At 45.1% G+C, this 22,062-nt stretch overlaps 1 protein-coding gene and 1 long non-coding RNA gene across 2 annotated transcripts in view; one reads left to right on the top strand and one right to left on the bottom strand.

Moving 5' to 3' along the window:
• Positions 1-1,204: 1,204 nt before the first annotated feature.
• Positions 1,205-7,445, bottom strand: LOC308181016. Its single transcript, XR_013941293.1, has 6 exons — positions 7,411-7,445; positions 5,758-5,876; positions 4,950-5,061; positions 2,946-4,201; positions 2,661-2,738; positions 1,205-2,191 (listed from the first exon to the last, which is right to left on the bottom strand). It is a non-coding gene; the product is annotated as an uncharacterized lncRNA (long non-coding RNA).
• The window catches only part of TADA2A (transcriptional adaptor 2A), a 25,016-nt gene continuing 10,124 nt past the window's right edge, over positions 7,171-22,062 (top strand). The window contains exons 1-9 of the mRNA XM_080563557.1: positions 7,171-7,259; positions 8,368-8,537; positions 9,296-9,402; positions 10,322-10,381; positions 11,028-11,119; positions 12,021-12,178; positions 13,607-13,695; positions 14,445-14,517; positions 20,057-20,120. Coding sequence (XP_080419683.1) covers positions 8,513-8,537; positions 9,296-9,402; positions 10,322-10,381; positions 11,028-11,119; positions 12,021-12,178; positions 13,607-13,695; positions 14,445-14,517; positions 20,057-20,120 — 668 coding nt within the window. The 5' untranslated portion in view covers positions 7,171-7,259; positions 8,368-8,512. The remainder of the gene's footprint in view (positions 7,260-8,367; positions 8,538-9,295; positions 9,403-10,321; positions 10,382-11,027; positions 11,120-12,020; positions 12,179-13,606; positions 13,696-14,444; positions 14,518-20,056; positions 20,121-22,062) is intronic.

The raw sequence follows: 22,062 nt of genomic DNA, 5'->3' as shown, positions 1-22,062 counted from the left end.
TTGAAATTGCTTAAAATCTAGTTCTCTTTACAAAATTTTTGAGTTTTTATTTACCGGGCTGACAAATTTTGGGTTCCTGATGGTTTCTGTCTTGAGAATAATAAAAGATTTGTTCAACTGGGCAATCATTTCAATCCTGATTTGCAGCTACGTGTTTATTCTTCATACTGCACTTGGGGGGGGGGGGGAACAGGTTTATATTTCTCAGGAAGATTCAAATTGTTATTTTTACACTGGAAAAGGGTGAATGGCATACTTCTATATTGATTCTTTATGATTGGTCTTCTCCAACCTTAATGATTCTGTGATTCTGTAATGCTTACAGGCAAGTTTTCTTAAACCTCTGGACTATGAGCCGTTTGAAAACTCAGGGGGTTGCTTCAGATTCAACAAAAATATTGTATCCTTCCTTCTGTGACCGGGACATTGACCTGTGGCTACTCAGTATTTAAAAGTCAGAGGCTTTGGAGGAAAAAATGATTTCCATCGCCACCTTGTGTCTTATGTGGAAAACGCCAGCTCTCCAAAACAATCCATGCAGCGGACCAAAGCGGTCCCATCAGGACTTTTGGATTAGAGCTGCAGGCGCTGTCCTGATGTTCCCACTCATCTCTGGACACTGCTTTACGTGCTGCCTCTGGAGGCACTGGGCACAGCCACCCCAGGAGCTGCTGGCTCACACCCAGCACTGCTAGCTCCAGGGGGCAGCCCTCCTCCTGCCAGCCTTGTCCTGTCCTAGGCGCTTCTGGGCTTCGGCATCAACCCGAAGAGCCCCAGGGGGCTCCGGTTGCCCCGGGCAGGGCGTGCCGGGTTCTAGAAGCAGCCGAGCCCCTGGCGCCCAGCAGCCCCCAGCACCCCGAGCCCTCTCCTTCCGCGTTCACCTGCTTCGCCCGTCTCAGCGCCCGGCTCTGGGACTCGCCTGCAGGACCGGGCTCCATTCGGGACGCACCTATCGGAAGGACATTCGGCTGACAGATAAGGCTTTCTTCAGGCCCGTTTCTTACCAAACTGCACACCTCTGCTGCTTGGAGCTGAACTAGGAGTAGCACGACGTGCAGTGAGTTGACACTAACTTTCAGCTCTCCGTACGCTGACTCATAAAGGTGCAGGAGTTTTCAGCAGGAATTTATGATCACAGAGCTATTCCGGGGGCTCTTCTAATCAGCACGGTATCTGCCTGGACACCTATACAGCGATACTCGGAGGAAGCAGTAAAGATAAAAAGGGCTTCGAGACTGTGAGCAGCACATGCAATCATGGTCACGATATTAATATTTAGCTTAGTGTTTGCACACACCGGGCTCATCGGAAAAGGTGAGTTGCTCACATAGCTGCAAGCTCTAACTGAATGAGGATTTTGTAGGAGACTGACTTAAAAAAACGTTAGTAATAAATATGTTTATGTGTTAACCGTCTCTTTCCCATACACTGAAGTAAGTCTCTAATCCATACGCCCTCACCCCAAATCCTCACACCTTTGCTGTCAGCAAAACACTGACATTTGGAATTAGTTACCAAAAAGCAGGTAGTGCTGACTTAACTGCACATTGTAATTAAAAGTTGCTCAGCCTTCACTCCATTCCCCTCAGACCTCGGAGACTACAAATGCCACGTGGAAAATGCCTCAGAAACAGCCGGCCACATAAGAAGCCTGGACATCTTTCTGCAAGGTAAGGAGCCGCTGGAAGAGGAGAGCTGCCAGGGCTGCTCGTGGCATGCCCAGCGTTTTCAGTGGCCTCAGCTATGCCTCAGCCACCTGGCCGAAAAGGACACAAAAGGTCACGCAGAGTTTTAGCTCCGTTTTGCTGGAAACCAAAGGGACCGTTCCAGTAACCCCCGACGGCTGTTGTCACTTGCCATCAATAATTACGCCCAAAATTTGAAACTTTCAGCCAACTGCTGTGGCAAAGGAAGCAAACTTACCCCAGGGCTAACTGCAGAGTTGAACTTGATAGAACTGCCCCTTCCTCAGCACCCTGGGGCCTGCACCCGCCAGCTTTTGGCATCTGAGTGCCTCAATTAAGGGCCTCAGGTCCCACATGGCTTTTGGAGTCCCCAGTGGCAACAGGGACCCCAAAGAGAGGGTCCTGGGCAGCCGCCCAGCGGTGGTTAGGTGGCTGTGAAGTTAGGTGGTGTGACTGCTGTCCTCGAGAGTGTAACAACTTACGGTGCTCAAGGATTAAGAGTAAAGCTAGTTCGACAAAAAGGAACAACAAAGGGATTATGCACAGAGAATTTGCTTGAGTTTTCCTCGTTGTAACATTAACCCCAAGCTGTCCATGAAGTTTCCTTACAGCAGTACATCCCTCACAGCTAACTGCTGGCTCAAACCTTCCGCAGGAGGAACTGTGAATAATTTAAGAGGAGCCATTTCTAGCATGCAGTTCTTATCCTTTTCCAGCCCCTGGGATAGCAGCAACCAAAGGGAAGTTAAGCAGAAGCCAAAAAGTCAGCACTCTGAAATGCTTTAGTCATCGAAGCCCCGTGCAAGTCAATCTGCTGCACTTGGAGAAGACGCTCGGAGATTTGGCAGAGCAGGCCGTAGAGAAGTGCACCCTGCAGAGCATTGAAGTCACCACCAGTGCAGTCAGGGCACCCGCTCTCAACCACAGCTGTGTTTTACTGACGCCCAAGAGAAGGAAGTTTCATAGAAAACTTACTCTTAGAGGAAAAGGTAAGAAGTTCAACGTAGCAAATATCTGTTCAAGTATATGAAAGGACAGCGGTCTTGTGCCTTTCTATAGGGGAAAAACAATTAAAAACTAGGAGAGAGTAACAGTCAGAGTTAAAGCTATGGAAAGGTTCAAGTTTTGGACCAATTCCATGCTGTCGTTTTCCCTTCTCTTGGGAGGACCAGGAGGTTTTGGCAAATACAGTTTCCAATATTAATACATATGGATAATTCTGTACGTTGGAAAATAGCACACAAGCAGAAAAAAACCTACCTATCTGTGGTACTATGCCGCAAATTGCCAGTACTCTGTCGTTCCTTGTCAACTGTTTCAGCGCGCAAGTTATTCTGGAAAATGCTTCTGGCTCTTCAAACAGAAACAAATAACCAGATTTAAAACCTGTCCTTTCCAGTGTTTCTGCCAGGGATGTCCAGCCGTGCTGTAAAAGCAACGCTGCTCAAGCGGAAAGTTTTTTCCGGGGCTCCGACTATCCCAGCTGTGCGCCACGAAAACCAGACTTCACGGGGTAGGTTCCAGTTCTCCCTGCTGAGCCGCAAGGCAGCGGAGCAGTAGAGGCAGGGATGGAAGGGATCCTGGCTTTCACACACCTCTTGGCCCAAGCTCTCCCAGCCAGTAATTTCTTTGAATAGTGGTGTTGGCTCTACCAATAAATACATTGGCCCAGGTCATTTGCGAACCCACGGCTGTACGGAGAAAGCAGTATTTAAGCGCTGACTTTCACAGGAAGTTACCAATGCTCAAGCATGCCCTGAGCTCCCCCAACAGCTCCCAGCTTCCTTTAAAAACCTCACAGGACTTCACTGGGAAGTTACAAGCCTGACTGTACTGCTGTGCTGGGGCTTACACACCCATTTCTTCTTGGGAGCAGGCAGGAACTGTAAGATATCTGAAATATTTTAACGTAAAAATATCCTGAGATTCCAGAGAGATTTACGGCTTCCAGCAAAAGCCTCCAGGAGCCTCTGAATCGTTCCTCTGCCACAGCCCGCCTTACTCAGCCCAACTTAACCAAAATGAAGAAAATCTTGAACTGTCAAGGGCTTGTAAAGATATCTGAAATATTCTTACGTCTCTCATTTTAGAGGGAATTGCACCCAGAAATGACAAAGATTTGCTGATCAGACAAAAAATATGCATCTTCGTTAAACTGCTCATCGCTTGCATCCTGTTAGTCACTCCGATATGCTTCATCATGATTGTCATAAGCGAAATTCCCTGCTCGGTAAGTTCTAGACCAGGACAGCTTCCCACCTCCTTCCCCACCCTCACCCAGGCCAGCCGTGGGACCATGACCGGCGAGTTAAAGCACATTCACCGAGTTCTCGGGAAGGCAGAACCGTCTTCACAGGCACGGGCAGAGCCCGGGTGCTCAGTCTAGAGGGACAAGGTGAACACACGCTCTGAGCTTTGCAGGCACCCTCAAGTCACTGCGCCGTGCTGACCGTGAGGATTTCACAAACCTCCGGCTGCGCTGGGACACTGCTCCTCCTAGAGGTGATGGCATCCTCCTGATGCCAGAGGAAGAGTGGTTTAGGGGTGGTAGAGGAAAGGACCTGAGTCAGGAGAGGTGACCCCCTCTCGCCTTGCAGGCTGTAGGATGCACTATTTAAGCACGCGGGTGAGAACACACAACTACAAGAGGCCGGTGCTGGGAACCGAATACCCCAGGGCTGAGATACGCCAAGTTACTCCTGCGAAGTCGTATCGCCTTGATGCCCAGACACCCACTAGTCCCACCACGGTCCCTCCAGAAACAAACAGCCTTTTCTTAGCTTTGAGCAGCTGCTATCCCCCACCCTAACTGCTTTTGCTTCTTTCCTCAGTGCCGGTGCTCTGACTGTATGGCCGGCAGACGGAGCAGCAGCAGAAGCACGTACGCAGCCTCAGAGCCAGTGGGTCACCAAACGGGAATGCTTCTAACCCGGCTACTTGAGGACACGAAAGAGAAATCGCTGCAATGTTTTGCCTGACTCTCAGACTCCCTCGCACAGGTATGACCAGTCAGCGTCGACCAAACGTTGAGCGGGGGATAGCGGGCCCCAGCACAAGCAAGTCTCCAAGGGAAATAGATAGACCTATCCCTTCCACTTTGAAAGATTAAATATCCCCGTGGCCCTGAAAATGAATGGCTAAGGTGCCTTTTCATGAAGAAATGATATAATCTTGTGCTTCCTACCCCATTACGTGAGCTGCTGAGGTAGAGCAGTTATGCTCTACTCCCACCCCGCACTGTGACTAGGGATCAAGTCACTTAACTTTGCCTTGTCCGGCTGCTTGTCTGTCACCGTGCTCCGCAGTGAGACCGGAGAGCTTGGCCCCGTTGGCACACCAGAAGCCCTCCAGATATTGCACACACAGAACAAACCGCCTGAGGACATTTAACGTGCAGAAACGATCGGTAAACCATTTCAAACAGAAATGAAAATTACCTCATTTGTTAAATCTTCTGAGTAGAAAAAGGCAGAACAGTGAGCACGTTGTTCGTTACAAATTATCCACTTTGACCCTCCCGGAGTGAAACTGTGCTGTGAGAAACGGGCTACAGCGAGAGGTGAGGAAATTAAACTGAGACCCTTAAGAGCCATTGACCAGCCATCAGGTGGTAACACCTTGGGGCCTCTCCTAAGCTGAAAACCATTTGAACAGAGTTAAGGCTTTTTATGTCACTGCTACCTCCAGGAGACATTAGGCTTGCCGTAACTTCCAGAGCTCAGTTCAGCCAGGAGATGTCGCACTATTAATTACTAGCTTGAAAACCAACAGAACGGAGCGCTGGGGTAACACTCCAGCAATACGGTTCCTTAGTATTCCTCATGGTATTTTTTTCTTCCCTTGCCAGACAGAAGCGTAATAGCAAGACCCTTAAATGAAAAGATCCAAAATCCTCATTATCCGTGAAACCCACCCAAGAAATGCCGCAGGCCTTACTGGAACACCCTTTTTACTCAGACACCTCACCTTTTCTCCTCACCACCTACTGGAAGCAGCAGACTGAACACCAGCAGCTTAAACAACCCAACCGCTGCAGACTGAAACCAGACGTAACATCAGAGGAAACATTTACCTGGTTAGGGGCAGTCACATCAATTCACTGGGAAAAGAGCTGCTGCGAAGACACCCGTAGGCTGAGTCCTTCCATTAACCTCCCGGATTCCTATTTTAATTCCCAGATACTGGAAAAACCTGTTGGCATAAGCAATAAAAATTTCACTGACGTTCCAAACTCTGCCTCCCTCAACTATTTTATTTTTCCCATAATTTAGGGAACGCATTTAAGGCCTAGACAAAAGGAAAAAATAATTTCCAGTGCTTTCAGTTGTGCCGTTACACACACGTAGTGCACACACGTGGAGACGCCCGGGGAGTACCCGGCCTCCTCCTGCAGCCTCGGGGGAGCGGTGCCCACACCGACTGCTGGGCTCTAGCCCGAGCTGTTGGCATTTTGACACAGAACGGCCCTCTGAGCAACACGAAACCCCTGAAACAACCAAAACGGCCCTCTGAGCAACACGAAACGAGCCTCCGACCTGAATCCTCAGCTCTCAGGTACAAGCTGCCACGGGCTGCCCCTGTGTCTGAGAGCAGCTCCTGAGCCCCCCCCGAGGTGTTAAATGCTTCAAACCCGGCATCAACAGGCAGAGGCAGCCCGTGACATATACATTTATACGCCTATTTATAACATTTTTATATATATAACTTATATGTGTATATATATGTATCAATACAGGACCATATACATATATATCTTATATTTAAATACAGGGCAATATGTACATATACCTCTCATATATAAATACAGGACGATATATAGATTAGATATATAAAAACACAGGGCAAAATGCACATATATATCATATATATATAAATACAGGGCAATGTATACATGTAAGTATCTGATATATAAATAAATACGGGGCGATATACGCATATATAACAGAAATGTATATAAATACAGGGCAATATACATATATAATTATATATATATGAATACAGGGCAAAATACATATATGTATCATATATATATAAATACTGGGCAATGTATACATGTAAGTATCTGATATATAAAAAAAATGGGTCAATATACGCACATATAACAGAAATGTATATAAATACAGGGTGATATGTGCACATATAACAGAAATGTGCATAAATACGGGGCGATATACGCACATATAACAGAAATGTATATAAATACGGGGCGATATGTGCACATATAACAGAAATGTGCATAAATACGGGGCGATATACGCACATATAACAGAAATGTATATAAATACGGGGCGATATGTGCACATATAACAGAAACGTGTATAAATACGGGCGATATATAAATATACATCCTATACAGACGGACACAGAGCCCACCAGAGGCACGCACACCCCTCACAGCCCGACCCCCCCGTCACAGCCGGGCCCCGCCGTGCCCGCGCCGCGTTCCCTCAGCCCGCGGCCGGGGGCGGGGCGAGGCGGGGGCGCGCACGCACAGCCGCCCGCCCGCCCCGCGCACGCGCACGGCCGTGGCGGGGCCGCGGAAGGCCGCGGCGCGCGGGGCCCGGCAGCCGCGAGGTGAGGGGGGGGGGGCGGCGGGGCCCGGCCCGCTGCGGACCGGGAGGGGGGCGGGAGGGGGGGGGGAGCGAACGGGGCGGGGGGAGCGGGCGGGGGGGGGGGGGGGGCGAACGCGGGGCGCGCGGCGGCACCGCGCCGCAACGTGACGTACCTCGTGGGCCGCGGGGGGCGGGGCCTCGGCGGGAGGGGCGGGGCCTCAGGGAGGGGGCGGGGCCTGAGGGAGGGGGCGGGGCCTGAGGGAGGGGGCGGGGCCTGAGGGAGGGGGCGGGGCCTCGGTGGGTGTGGCCGCGCCGCGGCCCCCGCGCCCATCCTGCTCCGCCCGGGGGTGCGGAGCGCCCTGGGGGGGCTCGCGGGGGCCGCTTGGTACCAGTTAATTGTGGAAATAATTTAATATTTCACACGTGTAATGAACACCTCAGGGCGGGGGCACTCGCCCAAGGCAGGCTCGGGCAGGACGCCTCCGACCGACGGCGTCGCTGGCCGGCGCCTCGCGGGCAGCCGGGTGCCGACTCCCGGCCCTGTGCCCTGCAGCCCCCTCAGGTTACCGGCCCCTGCCCGAGCCCCCCCCCCCCCAGTCCCTGCTGCCCTCGGGGGGTGCCAGCGTCCCTGCGAGCCCCTGACGGCCGAGTTTGGCTTCCAACAGCAGTGGTGCTGGGCGGGCAGCGCTGTGCGGGGCTGGCCGGGCGCTTGGGGAGCCCCCGCGGGCTGCTCGGCTGCCACCACCCTGCTCCTGGAGAACGCTCGGAGCTTCTGCGGTCCCGAAATCGGGCTCCACGCACCCCCGACGTCGGTCCCCGTCACACGCCGGCACTGTCACGCGCGGGGTTTGGCGGGGAAGTGCCAAACCCGGCTACAAACCCGCCCGGCGCCATCCCGTACGGTGCAGGCCGCAGGGCGGCCGCGCCGCGGTGCCGTGAGGGCTGCTGGCGCCGCGGTCACTTCTGTCACCATCCGTGGTGGGGCCCCTCGAGGAGCATCCCCAGCACCTCGCGTCTCTTCTCGCCACACGCCCCGTCTCTCCGCATCTGGTTTCTCCTCACGGGCGGAAAGCACGCAGCCGTGTCAGACGGCCCCGGTTTGCTGACAGCCCTCTTGATTTTCTCTTCAGGACATTCCAGGAGGACTTCCCCCGAGATTCCTGCAGGCAGAGGACACCCCTGTGGGACACACTGCTCAGGGCAAAGCCTACGCTGCAGGGTTTTTGGGCAAGACAGCTTTACTCAGAGGAGCGAGGATACCAGCCGGGGAGAGGAATGGAGCGCCTGGCCTCCTTCAGCAGTAAGTGCCCCGAGATGACGTCCAGAAAGCGTCTGGCGTTGTTTAAAGCTGCTGGCAGCTGGCTGGGGGAGAGACAGAAAAATAGCAATATTTGATCCACGGGGTCACTTCTTTGATCACATTCTCAACAGCGTGACTACATGAATGATTTGGGTCTTTGTTTATGTCTACTTTTCTTAATTGGGCTAGTTCAAATCCATTTTCTTTGAAAAAAAAATATTGCTCATGACAGTGTTTTGACTACTTTGCAATGAGCAGAATAAGAAGAACTTGCAGGGCAGTGTTTCACTCCTTGCTGAGCAATCTGAGCAGAGTCCGAGGCTTGGACGGGTTACAGAACCGTCGAGGTGATGCCTTTCCAACCGCAGCAATATGCTTTTCGAGTCAGATGGGGCGGGTGGCTGGGAGGCTGCAGCTCTCTGTGCAGCGTGCTCCATAAAGACGGCCGTGGCTCTGGTCAGCGGCCCCGGGCAGCACTGCTGAGTTGTACCAGGAGGCTGCTGCAGAGAAAATCGTCTTTGATTCCAACTCGACTGCACACGTTTGGGTTTGGCCCTCAGTGCACCGGGTCTGTAGCAGAGACGAAAGTGCCAAAATCTGCCTTACAACTCTAGTTGAAGGAGGAGCTTTTAACAGATCTTTGGAGAAGCTGCGGTAGGGAAGAGATTCATTTTATATTGCTGGACACGAGTGATTTGGGGTGACTGTAAAACCAGTGCCATGTTTGTGTTGCATGAGATTTACTTTTGGCTTCACAGATGACCCCTTTGATAAGCCTCCGTGCCGAGGCTGCTCTTCGTACCTCACAGAGCCCTACGTGAAGTGTGCGGAGTGCGGGCCTCCTCCCTTCCTCCTCTGCTTGCAGGTGAGCGCAAGGATAAAAGCAAAGACCTTCATTTCTTTGAGAAAGTCATCAAAGGCCTGTCCGGTGCCAGGCTGTTCCATAAACACATTAATAACTGGTCTCCGCAAACTTGTATCAACACACTTATTTGCTCAGGGACAGGGAAATGACAAAGAAAATATGGGAGGCTGAAGAACTGAGGCATGAGCAGCCAAAGGAGATCTTTGTGAAGGCAGCCAAAGCTACCTAAATACACGCAGTCAGCCTGACTGTGTAACAGAGCATGCTGCTGCATGTCTAGAGAGGTATTGTTGCTGGCATTTTTTATGGCATAGAAAATAAAACCCATCAACACCCTTTCCCTGTCCCCACAACTTTTTTTCTTCCTTTCAAATTGAAAAGGAAATTAGGGGGAAATTTGCAATATTTACAATAACTGTGGCCAGATATGGTTATTTAAAAATCTTTATGTGTGCTCAGATAACCACAGAAAGTACTACTGGTTTTAATTATTAAATAAGTTTGCATTATTTATGATTAAAAAATGGAAATAGCCTCTAATACTGAAAAAGGAGCTTAGCCTTATGCTCAGGTATGTACAACAAAACCATATTTTGTACATTGGATGTATTTTTGTTCTTTTACCTGTCCTTAAAAAAACAGAAATTTAAGTGGTGAAAATACCTGCAAACTGTCCTGGTGCAAGAGACAACAATACTACAAAGCTTCTCAATTATTTTAACACAGATTGTTCTACCATTATATATTTTTTCTGAAGTGAAATCAGAAAAAATAAATATCATTTTTAGCATATCGGGTTGGATATGTTGGATATTTCATATGCGCAGTGGTCAGAGAATAAAAGGAAAAAAGAAGCTGGTTAAAATGTTTTCAGGACAGAAGTGAGAGAGTAACATAACGCTAATCTTTTGTTCTACAGTGTTTCACGCGAGGATTTGAATACAAGAAACATCAAAGTGATCACACTTACGAGATAATGGTAAATACTCCCTTTAGGTTATACCTACTCAATCTTGAACTCTTGTAACTTCCCAGGAGTTTGAATTTGCTTACTAATATTATGTGAAAATGTTAACTGATACAATTACTCGATTCAGAGGTTTAGAACTATTTTTAAAAGTCTTCCTTGAGAGTAAAGAAAAACGTCCACCTGGAACATAGTGGAATAGTGGAGACATTTAAAGGTACATTTTTTATTCTGCCTAGAGAGCACAATGCATCTCACTAGGCTTACCAGATCTTTAACCGTGATGAATCAACTTCTGTTTCTTTATTTTTGCTTTTTTCTCCCCCCAAAATGAATCGCTTAAAAAATCTTTTGTAATTTTTACTGTGTTTCATCACATAACTGTCAAATTACAGCTGGTAGGTAGAACATGTAACAGTGTATTCAGGAGAAAAAACGAGTAAGAACAAACAAGTCCTTACTGTAGGTGATGACTCAATAGCTTAAATAATTCAACAGTTATCAGGATTCATGAGATGGTAAAAATTTTAAAACTGCCGGTACTATACACTGTGTTGCCCTGTAGTCTAGAGCTGCTTTGCTTTTCATCCATCTGATGGATTATAACAGAGAATCACAGCAGTCTGATTAGCCTTTTTTTTTTTTTTCTTTTCTGCAGACTTCAGATTTCCCTGTCTTGGATCCTAACTGGACAGCTCAAGAGGAAATGGCACTGCTAGAAGCTGTGATGGACTGTGGATTTGGAAACTGGTGAGAGTTTAGCGGCTCGGCCAATTTCAGCGGATGATGGGTAGATTTTCATTTCACTGGATTGTCCTGTTGAATGCATCAGTGCACGATGAATGTTCAGTGACTCATCATGGGTGAGACACTAATTTAGCAGCTAAAGCAGAAGGCTGGGGTAGCAGATTCTGTTTTCAACTATTAGATATACAAGGACATTGCTAAAGGCCTCTTGTGTGATGCAGGGCACCTTCTGCAAAGTACACAGCTCCCTCCATTCACATTAAAGTCACCCGTTTTTGAAGAAACTCAACTATTGCACAAGATTTTCTGTGCCTCATTTTACTCCTGTGTAAAAAGCAACTGCAGATTCTTATCCCGTTTGGTTTCAGTTTGCTTACAGTTGACTAGCCAGGTATTGTTTTTTGTTTGTTTGTTTGTATCCTGCTTTTCTGTCACATTTAGAATGGACCATTGGAAATATTTAATATTTTTACATTATCTTCTGTTACTTTCTGTAGTTGCTACAGGATTTTTGTGCATCTTTAAGGAAAGGAGATCTGTAGGCATGAGTTATCCCTCTTCTCCTTCATAAAAAGATTGCTATATGAAAAGTACAGAACACCAAATTATTCAGAAAGAGAACTGTGAGTTCTTATGTGTACAGTGCTAATTATGTGTACAGTCATAATTAAGGCTGAAAACTGACATCATCACCAAAAAAGTGCTCCCAAGCCCAGTACCTTCAATCAAACATCGAAGTATCGGCTAGGCGTTAGTATGGTGGAAGAGTGAACCTACTGGAAATACCTAGTCCCTTTTGACTAGATCCTACAGCATATTCATTATAGATCTGAGACCAATATTTTGAAAAGAACTCAATATTTCTGTGTAATTCATATTAAGCCTCCCTCTCTCCCCACTTCAGGCAGGACGTAGCCAACCAGATGTGTACAAAATCCAAGGAGGAGTGTGAGAAACATTATATGAAACACTTTATCAACAACCCCTTGTTTGCATCTACATTACTGAACCTGAAGCAGGTGGAGGAGGCACAGCACAGCGAAACGGCCATCCCATTCCACCGTGAGTACCCCCTGCCTGCTGGCACACACAGGGAGCTTCCTTGCAAGGTCTCTGCTCCTCAGAAATTGAGATAGCAGCCTTTGGAGAAAGACATATACCACACACAGAGTTCACTTTCATTCCCAAAAGGAGAGCTTGTTTTTATGGCTAACTTGAACGGCGTAGGGTTTTCTGTACACCGTACTAAATCATTGCTGTATCAGATATAAATGACTACAAGTTCAGGGGGAAAGGGGAAGGAACAGAGTGGCCTGATACAGACATCAGCTGCTCAAAACCAGAAATTTCTGCCAGACCGGTAGAAACGGTCGTTCGCAGCAATCACCATCGCAAAAGTCTGGATGTACATATTAATTCAAAAGACAAGCTACCTCAAAGCTACCTCACATGTGGCTCAAAATAACAGCATGCGCTTCTAGTAATTACCAGTGTGAGTTCTCACCCCATTGTTGAGGTGGTTGCTTATCTTTTCCAGACCCTGTGTAGCAATTTTAACTGAAAAGATGTTTCCACCTCTAAAATATTTCATCTGATTATCTGTTTCGTACAGGCCTTGCTGGTGAAATTTGTCATAATATCACTCCCTTTAAGCAATGCTGATTTCATACCTCTCTCTTCAAAACTGCCTTTAAAAAGTGTGTGTTGAATTTCAGCAATTTAACAAATGACCAGGTTTACTTAAATTGAACATCTTTACAATTCCCCCAGTCTGTCAGCTGTTCCAGTGTAAGGCTCCCCAAAATAGCTGGGCAAAAAGATTGCTTGATATCTGGAGGTTTAAATTTCATTATAAAGTGTTCAGAGCTAAAGCAGTAGGAACTGGACAATTTTGGTTCTATTCCTGGCTGTCATTGATTTTTTTATGTGACATGGGCCAAGAGAAATTCTCCGTGCCTCAGCTTTCTTTATCTGTAGCATGGGACTTATAATGCTCAGCTCCTTCACAAGTTTGTTGTGAGCCTTGGTCCATTATTGTCTGTAAAACACTGAGATCCTCAGCTGGGAAGCGCTGTAAAACTTCAGAGCTGTATAGCTTTAATTGCAGCTCTCTGTAAATGGCACCCAGAAGGTGGCAGATTTAACACCCCTGTTGCTATTAACTAAAAGAACCTGCACACTGAGAGCAAGTCTCGGCAGAGGCTTACCAGGGGGATGCTGAGTTCTGAAATGCAGAGTTTATGTTTTATAGCCTGTTTATTACCTTGAATTTCTGTGTTTGACTTTCAAGAATACTGCAAAGATCTGAGATTACTGTATTTTTCTCCCAATAAACTTCTGAATATAACCCTGCATAAAACCCCAATCAGGGTGTTTTTCTTCAACTAATTATCCCCACTTTTGTTCAAAAGATACACTTATTTACAATCTTTTTGTGTTAGAAAAGACCCCAAGCCCTACACAACAACTGCAAACCTGTATTTTTTTCAGCTGCTGATGACCCCCCACGGCCTACTTTTGATTCCTTGCTCTCCAGAGATATGGCTGGGTATATGCCAGCGAGAGCTGACTTTGTTGAGGTAAGACTCTTTCTTCTCTCATTATTTTATATTTGCTACTGAATGCGAGATCAGCAAACACGTGCTTGCACGCCTCTGCCTATAGGTCTTTAGTCTTCATAGGAAAGTCATTGGCAGAATGACAGGGCAGACTGATTAAACCAAGGATTTAATTGCAGAGGTGGCGCTGCAGGCCTGCAAAGCAGCGAGCAGGCAACCCGAGAGTCCCCGGGCTGCGAGGCTGCTGCTGCCACCAGGCGTCCACTGCGAACGGCCCTTACTCAAGCAGACTCGATGTCATGAATTGGATGCTTGGCAGAAGGGGTCGGATTCAGTATGCTTCTATTTCATTTGCCTTGGAGAAGCACACAGGAGCCTGATCCAAAGGCCTCTTGAAAGGCTGCATTGTTTTCAGTGTTTTTAGCTGTGGGCCCAGGGCCCCGATTCCTGTTGCAAAACAAGCTCCTATACATAGAGGGATGAATTCCACCATAGAGGGGTGTGTTGTTTTTATACGTTTGAGCAGAATTTTCACCACAGTGTGGGAGCCATGGGGAGAACCTGATTAATTCTCATTATCCTATCACCGTATCCTGTTCTGGTTACAGCCAGAACTTAAGTTCCCCTGTGATGTACATTGCTCAAGGATGGAACCTTGTACAGCCATGCATGTGTAAGCGTCTGTGTTTTCAGTACTTACATGTGTGCTGAAACTTGATACCAGTTTTTTAGTGCTAGCTAGTGACAGTTTATTAATCCCCTCTGAACAGGAGTTTGACAACTATGCTGAGTGGGATTTAAGAGATATTGATTTTGTAGAAGATGATTCAGACATTCTGCATGGTAAGTCCCATATTTTCATACACTGTTTGAAAGCAATATTTCACAGTGCGTACACAGTGTTTCATTGGGTCTTTTTTGCTCTACATCCTTATTTTAAAGCAAACATACATTTTTAATGATCTCTGTTCTGTCTACTGAGGTTTAAACACTGACATTTCTATGGTCCTCGGTTTCAAATCTCTTTTAAAAGCTCTTAATCAACTGATGTACAAATGGTACTTACATCTCGCATAGTGCATTTCACTCACTACTGAAGTGTAACCAGTTGTAAAGTAGAACATGACCCAAATTGAGTAGTCGCCATCAGACCTAGGCAGCTCTTTAGGAGAAGCACAGATGATTCTTTATCCAGTGTCAACTGCAGAGGAAGTATAGCTAGGTAGAACAAAAGTATCTAAACTGCCAGTGTGACTGGAAACAGGCACATCGGTGTTTGAATAAAAAGACCTACAGAACTACTGCAGCCAGAAATACCATGCCTTGACATTACCTCCCCTCCTATCTGAAAGGTACTTTTTCCATCTACACAATGTGTGTGGGCATCGTAGCAAGGCACAGCTTTTGTTCTGTCCCAGAAAGAAGAGGAACACATTCCCCTCTGTTGCGAATATGCTTTTCTACTACTTTATCTATTTTCTTAGAAGAGTTGCCAGTTACTCCAACCACTGTTCCTCTAGGAAATCTGTTATTTAGATAGATACTGAAACAGACAGCAAGGAGGAATATCGTGCAAGTCTATGTGCAACACACTGAAACTGTGTTAAACGTGCACACCGTATTATAGCAGAGTTACAGCAGCATTAGTTGTACGTGACGAGGGTAGTTGTATGAGTTCGCTTACTGCTACTGAGTTTCTGTGATACCAAATAACAGAAAGTATTAAAATTAGGTTTTAATCCATAGAGAAGTAAAGATCATACTTTTTTCCCACATTTATAAGTACGCATAATGTTTAAAAGTACTGTGTTTATGCTTCAGAATTCTTCCGTCTATGTCAGGCTGTTCCCAGCTAAAGCCTTACCACCCTTTGGAGACAGACAAATCCTGTTACGTACAGACAGTCCTTCCAAACTTACAAAATCAGTTTGAAATTTAGCAGTGTACACATAGTTTTAAGGAATGCAAACTCCCTTGGCACAAAAAAGGTTATGAGAATCATACATCAATCTCTCTTCCCTTTTAACTTTTATTGAAAGGGGAGCTGGCTTTTGGACTTGTCACAGACGCATCGTGCCATCTCTCCGCTGTTTTATTACTATAAAACATATTTTATTGCTTCCATGTTCTATAGTGAGCCCTGGTAAACTGGAAAAGCAAAGTACTTTCCTAGTTCTCTTCATTAATTGTTGATTTAATGTTCATTCAAGCTTGTTTATCAGCACATTCTTCCATACCCCTCACACATTTCTTCCTCCCCCTGCACAATTCAGCCAATTAAGATGTCTCCTACCAGCCTCCTGGTTTAAGTTGTAAATCGGACGGCAAAAATCAGCTTTCCTTTTCCGTTCAGAATATCATAAAGCTATGCAGGGCCAGACCAAAGGTCTGTCTAGGTCAGTATCCTGCTAGTACCCCATAGCAGACGCACAGAAGATGTAAGAAAAGACAAGTACAAGCTGATACTTTTCCTGGTGTATCTTCCAAGTTTCCTGCAGTCATTAATTTAGTAACTTCTTGAGCCACAGGTTGTGTTCAGACCAATGTGACCAAAGAGTCTGTCCTGCATGAACTTAGCTAACTACTGCTGGAACTATATATATATTTGTGTTTTTGCCCCCATAACATCCTGTAGCCCTGAGCTGCACAATTGAGTTAGGAGTTCTGCAATTTAATTACATAGTGTGTGAAAAAATACTTCCTTCTGTCTGTCAAATATTTTGCCTGATAATTACATTGGGTGTTCTTTAGTCCATTCTTTAGTTGTCTTGCGTATTTAGTACAGAACATCAGGCTTTTGCCTTGTGAAAACTCCATTTGGCAGGGGTTAGGCAGCGTGACCAACTACATTTTCGATCTCTTAGCTCAGGGACTTTGGCAGCTTCGCTTCCCACAGCTGTTCTGGATCTGCCTACGTGAGAGAGAATGCCTCTACAAAAATGAAGTCGCAGGGTCTAGCCAGCTGTTTTTCTCTTACATGAGGCATCTCAGGGAGGGAAAGAATTCTTTTCTAAAGGAAACTTTGGGATTAGATCTTTGCTTTCTCCAAGCTAGAAGAAAAAAGGAAGGAGCCACATCTCTTCCTGTCCTGCAGTTTTAAAGATCTCAGATGCTGACTTTGCTTGATTCACTGGGAATATTTTGCAGCTTAATTGCATGACTTAATACTGTACAAAATGGTTCAGCATTTGGATCTGAAGGAAGGGGCAGGCGCTCGGACTGCTTAGGAAATCTTTGCACTTTCTAGTTGCAGGCAGAGGAGGTTGCAAGGCAGCCCTGGAGGCACAAGTTCTGGCAGTCGCTCCCAAGGATGCCTGTCCTGTCCGGGTACGTGCCGGCAACGGCTCTTAGGTGCCACACTACCCCAGCCCTGCCCACTGGCAAACTTCTTACACTGCATCTCGCAGAAGTGTCCTTGAAAAGCAGCCCTGTGGCTGTCTTCCTCTACACCTGCTTGAGACAAATTCTTTGCTGGCCATATAGTAAACTTTTTCTTTTTAAGGTAGAAGTAAAACAGCGGTTTGCCACATTTATCGCCCAGAAAATCCGCAATAAGGTCTTGCAGCATAGATTAATTATCGGGTTTATGAAAAATTCATCAGTTTATTCAAGCTCAGAGAGCTTGAATATTTTCATGAATTACAAGTTTTCATTAGACTGAATTATAGTATTAGTAATTTACCTTTTCTCATGCTTTTTCTCCCCTTTCCTTCTCATGTAAATGATTTTTTGCTTCTACTGCTGACAAGTAATTGCTGAAACTGCAAGTTTAGAAGTGAGTGGGAATAAATTGCAACTCTGGCTGTACAATAGTGAAATTTCCTTCCATAAGATACAAGACAATGGCCAAAATACTACATGGTATTTATTCTTTTATGGAGGGTTCTGACACACTCTGCAGGTAGATACCCTGTTTGCTTAGAGTCCTGCTTTCCTCTAGGGGGAGTAAATTTGGGTTGTAGCCATTAAGTTTGTACCAACCAGGCACACACTGGATACGCAGCCTGTTCGCTTTGATTAGTTTGCATTCTTCCCATTATTTGGGCCTTGCATGCCAAGCAGAGGTTAGTTAGCACGAAACAAAGCTCTCAGTCATTAGCGTTCAAAAGTTTTTGCAGACCAAATGAGGCTGAAGAGGAATGAAAAGCAAAGAAACTGTTTTGGACACTGTCTTAAGAAACCAAAATATTTTGATTTTTTGGAACGGAGAAGGAAGCCTTGAATTCCTGCCTATCGCTGGATCCTGCAAAGCTACTCTGACCATCTCACAGAATGGCAACTTATCTTCAGTTACCAGTACAAACAAGTAACTCCCTAGTATAATCCATGGGGGAAAGAGCAGTCAAATCATTTTCATTCGTACAGTGTCTCTTTTCTCATTTCAGTGCAGCAGGTAACAGTGTAACAGTCAGAGTTATTCCTGTATTCCAGGTCTTATAATCAGTTGTCTCTTTGTGAATATGTTTATCAAAAACAAAAGGCCCTCCAAAAGAACATGTGGCAGTAAATACTCTTTTTTCTGTACACAGAAGTTCCCTTTTTCCCTTAATTTATTCTCATGAATGTTCCTTCCCCTCCCCAGTTGATCGTAATTTCTTTTAGAATATTGTGCACTTAGGTGAAAGCATCAAAATGCAGTGCTTATTGGTGCACAATTGCTTGTGATATTTATAGAGGCTCTCCAGTGCAATTTGTGCATGTACTCATTAAATTCTGCCCACACATACCCCAGAAAATAACATGCTAGCTTAGCTTGCACAAGGTTTAAAAATACAAAAATATTTTCCATAAATTGGCACTGATTCCAACACTTAGTAATATATTTCATTCATGTTTAACTTACTGCATTTCCCGTTCTCTTATCCCCACATTTAAGCAAGGAGAATTCACTACCCGTGCCTGCTCTTAAATCAGGAAACTGAAATACCCCTTTATGAAAATACGCGGTGGTTCTTGAACACTGCTTTTGAAAGAGATTTCCGAAAAGAAGTGAGAACGTTGTACTACCCCTCCTGCCTTCATACATAATCTTTTGCTCCTAGGTTAACATCAAATCAGTTTTGTATAAATTCAAGACTTTTTTGTTAATAGAGGATCAGCAAGTGTAACTCAAAAGTGATGGTGCCTGAGCTGATGTGCACAGCCCTTGGGCTTTCGCCCTGGTTGTAAGAAATTGTATTACCCAGCGGACTGCACAGATGAATTGCCTAGAGGCTAAGGGCTTCTTGGTGTTTACACATAAACACATATTTTAGAATAGACACGTAACCACATAACCACCCTTCTTTCTTAATTGCCTTATTCATTATTTATTGGAGAGTCCAATCAATAAACAGCCAGTATCGGTTTTGCTCTTTTCTTGTAACGACAGGAGCAGGGGTGGATTCTGGATTCTGACACGTTCTGGCCACCTTTGCTCACGCAGCAGCGGGGGCTGAAAGGGGACGTGTTCTCGCCTGGTTTCAAGCCGCTGCACGTTGTCTCTGCAGACTGTAAACCCACTGTCAAGTCTTAAGCCTGGCTCCTTCTGGGAGCATACTGAAATGCTTAAAGTAAAGGGAAAAAAAGCCAGCCAACTCTACGCTCATTTAATGACCTAGAATTTGTGTATTATTTAACAAAATGAGGGAAGGAAAGGTGATAGGTGTCTCCTTATCTTTTCTTCTGAGAATTTACCCAAAAAGTTTATTAACCTGATGGTCGTAGGACAAAGAAGCTGAAGGATCTCTGAGTGGATCAGCCAGGACTGCAGACAGATTTCATTTTGAAAAGGATATGATTTCTAATGAGCATGGCTTTTTCCTGTACTTCTTCACATTGCTGTGAACTATTCTCTTTGTTCTTCTAGCAGATAGATAAGTTTAGACGTTAACGAGGTAAAATCTTGTAGATGTTTTCAAGAACGGTAGCAAAGGCTAGTTTGAATCTTCTCAGTTCAGAACTTTGCCTTTCTATTTTTTGGAGTTCCTCATTATGTGCAAAGAAGCCTTTGTCCAAAAGTGGTACCTCAGATCCTTAAATCTGATAAACTTACTTTTCAGGAGAAGGAATATTTAACAATGGCACGTATGAAGGAACAAATACATGCTAATGGTAAAACAGTCCAAGATCGTATAAAGGAAAAGAGTTCTCAGGATCTACCCAAGTTCCTATTTACAGGCAGTAACGTGTTTGAAAGCAGCAAGAGAAACTTCCTACAGATAACATGTACAGTCTGAAGAATATTCATTTCTGGTGGTTTTATGCCCCTATAAAATTACCATGGGATTTTTCAAACATCAAAGTGACAATTTTGGCCTGCCATGATCATAAGGGCTTGAAACTTAGCGTTAACACAGTGATTCATTACGTATTTTCTAAGCTTTGTTTTTCTGTTTTGCAGCTCTGAAGATCGCAGTTGTAGATATCTATCATTCCAGGTTAAAGGAAAGACAGAGGAGAAAAAAGTGAGTTTTGAAGCAATAAAGCAATAACTATGTTCCTTTGCTTCGTTACCTTGTGTTGTCCCCCAGCGCTGTCCTGATACTAAGCATAATTAATTCCCTGTAGCACCCTCCCAGACAATTGCCAGGTATGGAGACCTTCTGCTATGAGGTCTGCATGACAGGCTTCGTTCTGGATGTGTAGTTCTTCTCTGCATGGATTCAGATCAAGCATATGGCTTTAGCTGTGGTACCAAGGCAGAAAACACAGATTAACAGGCCTTGATCCATTTTTGTACACGTGGGTTACAAAGGACCTCTACACACCTTAACTCTCCTTTGAAAACTCAAAACAAGTCATTAATTTTGAAAAGCCTATTTTCCAATGCTCCTTATTGCAGGAAAATCCCAGTCACAGTGCTCTTCACGTTACTATCCCCAATCCAGTTATATTTAAAAAACCTAAGTTTCTAGGACACCTTAGGAGATGGCATGGTCATTCTGCAGGGTGAGAACTGAAATAATATCTGGGAAACTGGTGGCAGATCCAGAGGTAGGAACCAGAAAGGAAGACAAATCTCTGTTCTTTTTGTTCCCCATGTAATGTCGATGGACTGCATATAATTTATTTGCTACTTAAGGGGAAAAAAGGCTGTCAGTCTGTGACTAATTGCTAGCCCCCCCCAGCATACTTTCTCCATAGAAATGCTTACATCATTTTTTTTGACTCTTAGTGGTCCATAAGTTAGTTTTTTCACAATGTATAATGAAGATAACTATATTGCTGGCATGAGTTTGAATAATTTATTCAGTTCATTTGACAGCTTTTTCAAATGACTCAATCTATTCATCAAATTCAATTTTATTATAACTTTCAAATACTTTGTTCAATATTTAAAATTATATCTTGCTGTATTATTGCCTGATGGAAGAATTAGTAATTTGTAGCAAGACTCCTCCATTCCTTCTCATAATACAACATAATTCTGCTGAAGGACAGGTTAGGAGCTGGTATCTATTGACCTGGTTCTTTATAATTCATAAATTAAAAATATTTATGTGGTATAATTTCCATTTTGGTGCATCATGTCTTAATAAAAAAGTGCTATACGGCTCAGTTACATAACTGGTATCAGTCAGTTTTCGTAAAGTTTCTCCAGCTGGATGGGACAAAAATCTGGAAAATGATGTAAAAATGCTGATGTCAGCCTCAGAAGGTCATCTCTACATGGGAAGGGAGCATTCTTTTATACATAGTGAAGAAAATGGAATGGGCTTTATAGAGCAAAGTCCAAGCTGACCTTGGTGAGCCTAGCTGTGCGGTATCTCGTGCCATTTGCAAGAATCAAGTCGGGTGTTGAGCAAGTTGCCGCACAGCAATGGCCACATGACATTTCCAGAAACCTGTGACAAATGTATTTGTCATCCCCTTGTAAATATCTTACCTGCCTTATTACGGTGCTCATTTCCCCAATCCTGTCATGAACATTTCAAACTCATGAGTTACCTAAAACATTTTCCTTTTAAAATCCAAGCTGTCATGGAAATCTCCTCCATCCTGCTCCCACTGACAACGTTTACCCTCCATCTCTCACCCTTGCTCTAGTAGAAGGACATTGCTGAAGCTGGAAATCATGCTTCATGAGACATTCGCTGTGCTTCCAGTTTTGGAAAGACAAGTTACGAGACACTGTAGAGGTGAAATCTGTGTCTAAAAAAAGAATTTTCAAACCCTTTAAAGCAACTGTAGCTCCCTTTGCGCTTAGTGCTGCCGGAGCTGGACTAATGCACACCACTATCCAAAGCCTACCCTGAGTAAAACCTCGCTGCATCACTGCGTCCTGTTCCTCAGCCAGCCAGGGTTATAGAAGTCTGATGTGTGTCTAGTTTTAGGCCCCTGTGATAGTTTACGTCAAAGTGTCTTCTAAAGACTTTGTATCTATGAGGTAACACGTGAATAAATGCC

The sequence above is a fragment of the Anser brachyrhynchus genome (genome assembly GCF_964034855.1).
Source record: "Anser brachyrhynchus genome assembly, chromosome: 20".
Taxonomy (NCBI): Eukaryota; Metazoa; Chordata; class Aves; order Anseriformes; family Anatidae; genus Anser; species Anser brachyrhynchus.
Note: the sequence above shows the minus strand (reverse complement) of the source record. Positions and strands in the feature narration are given on the sequence as shown.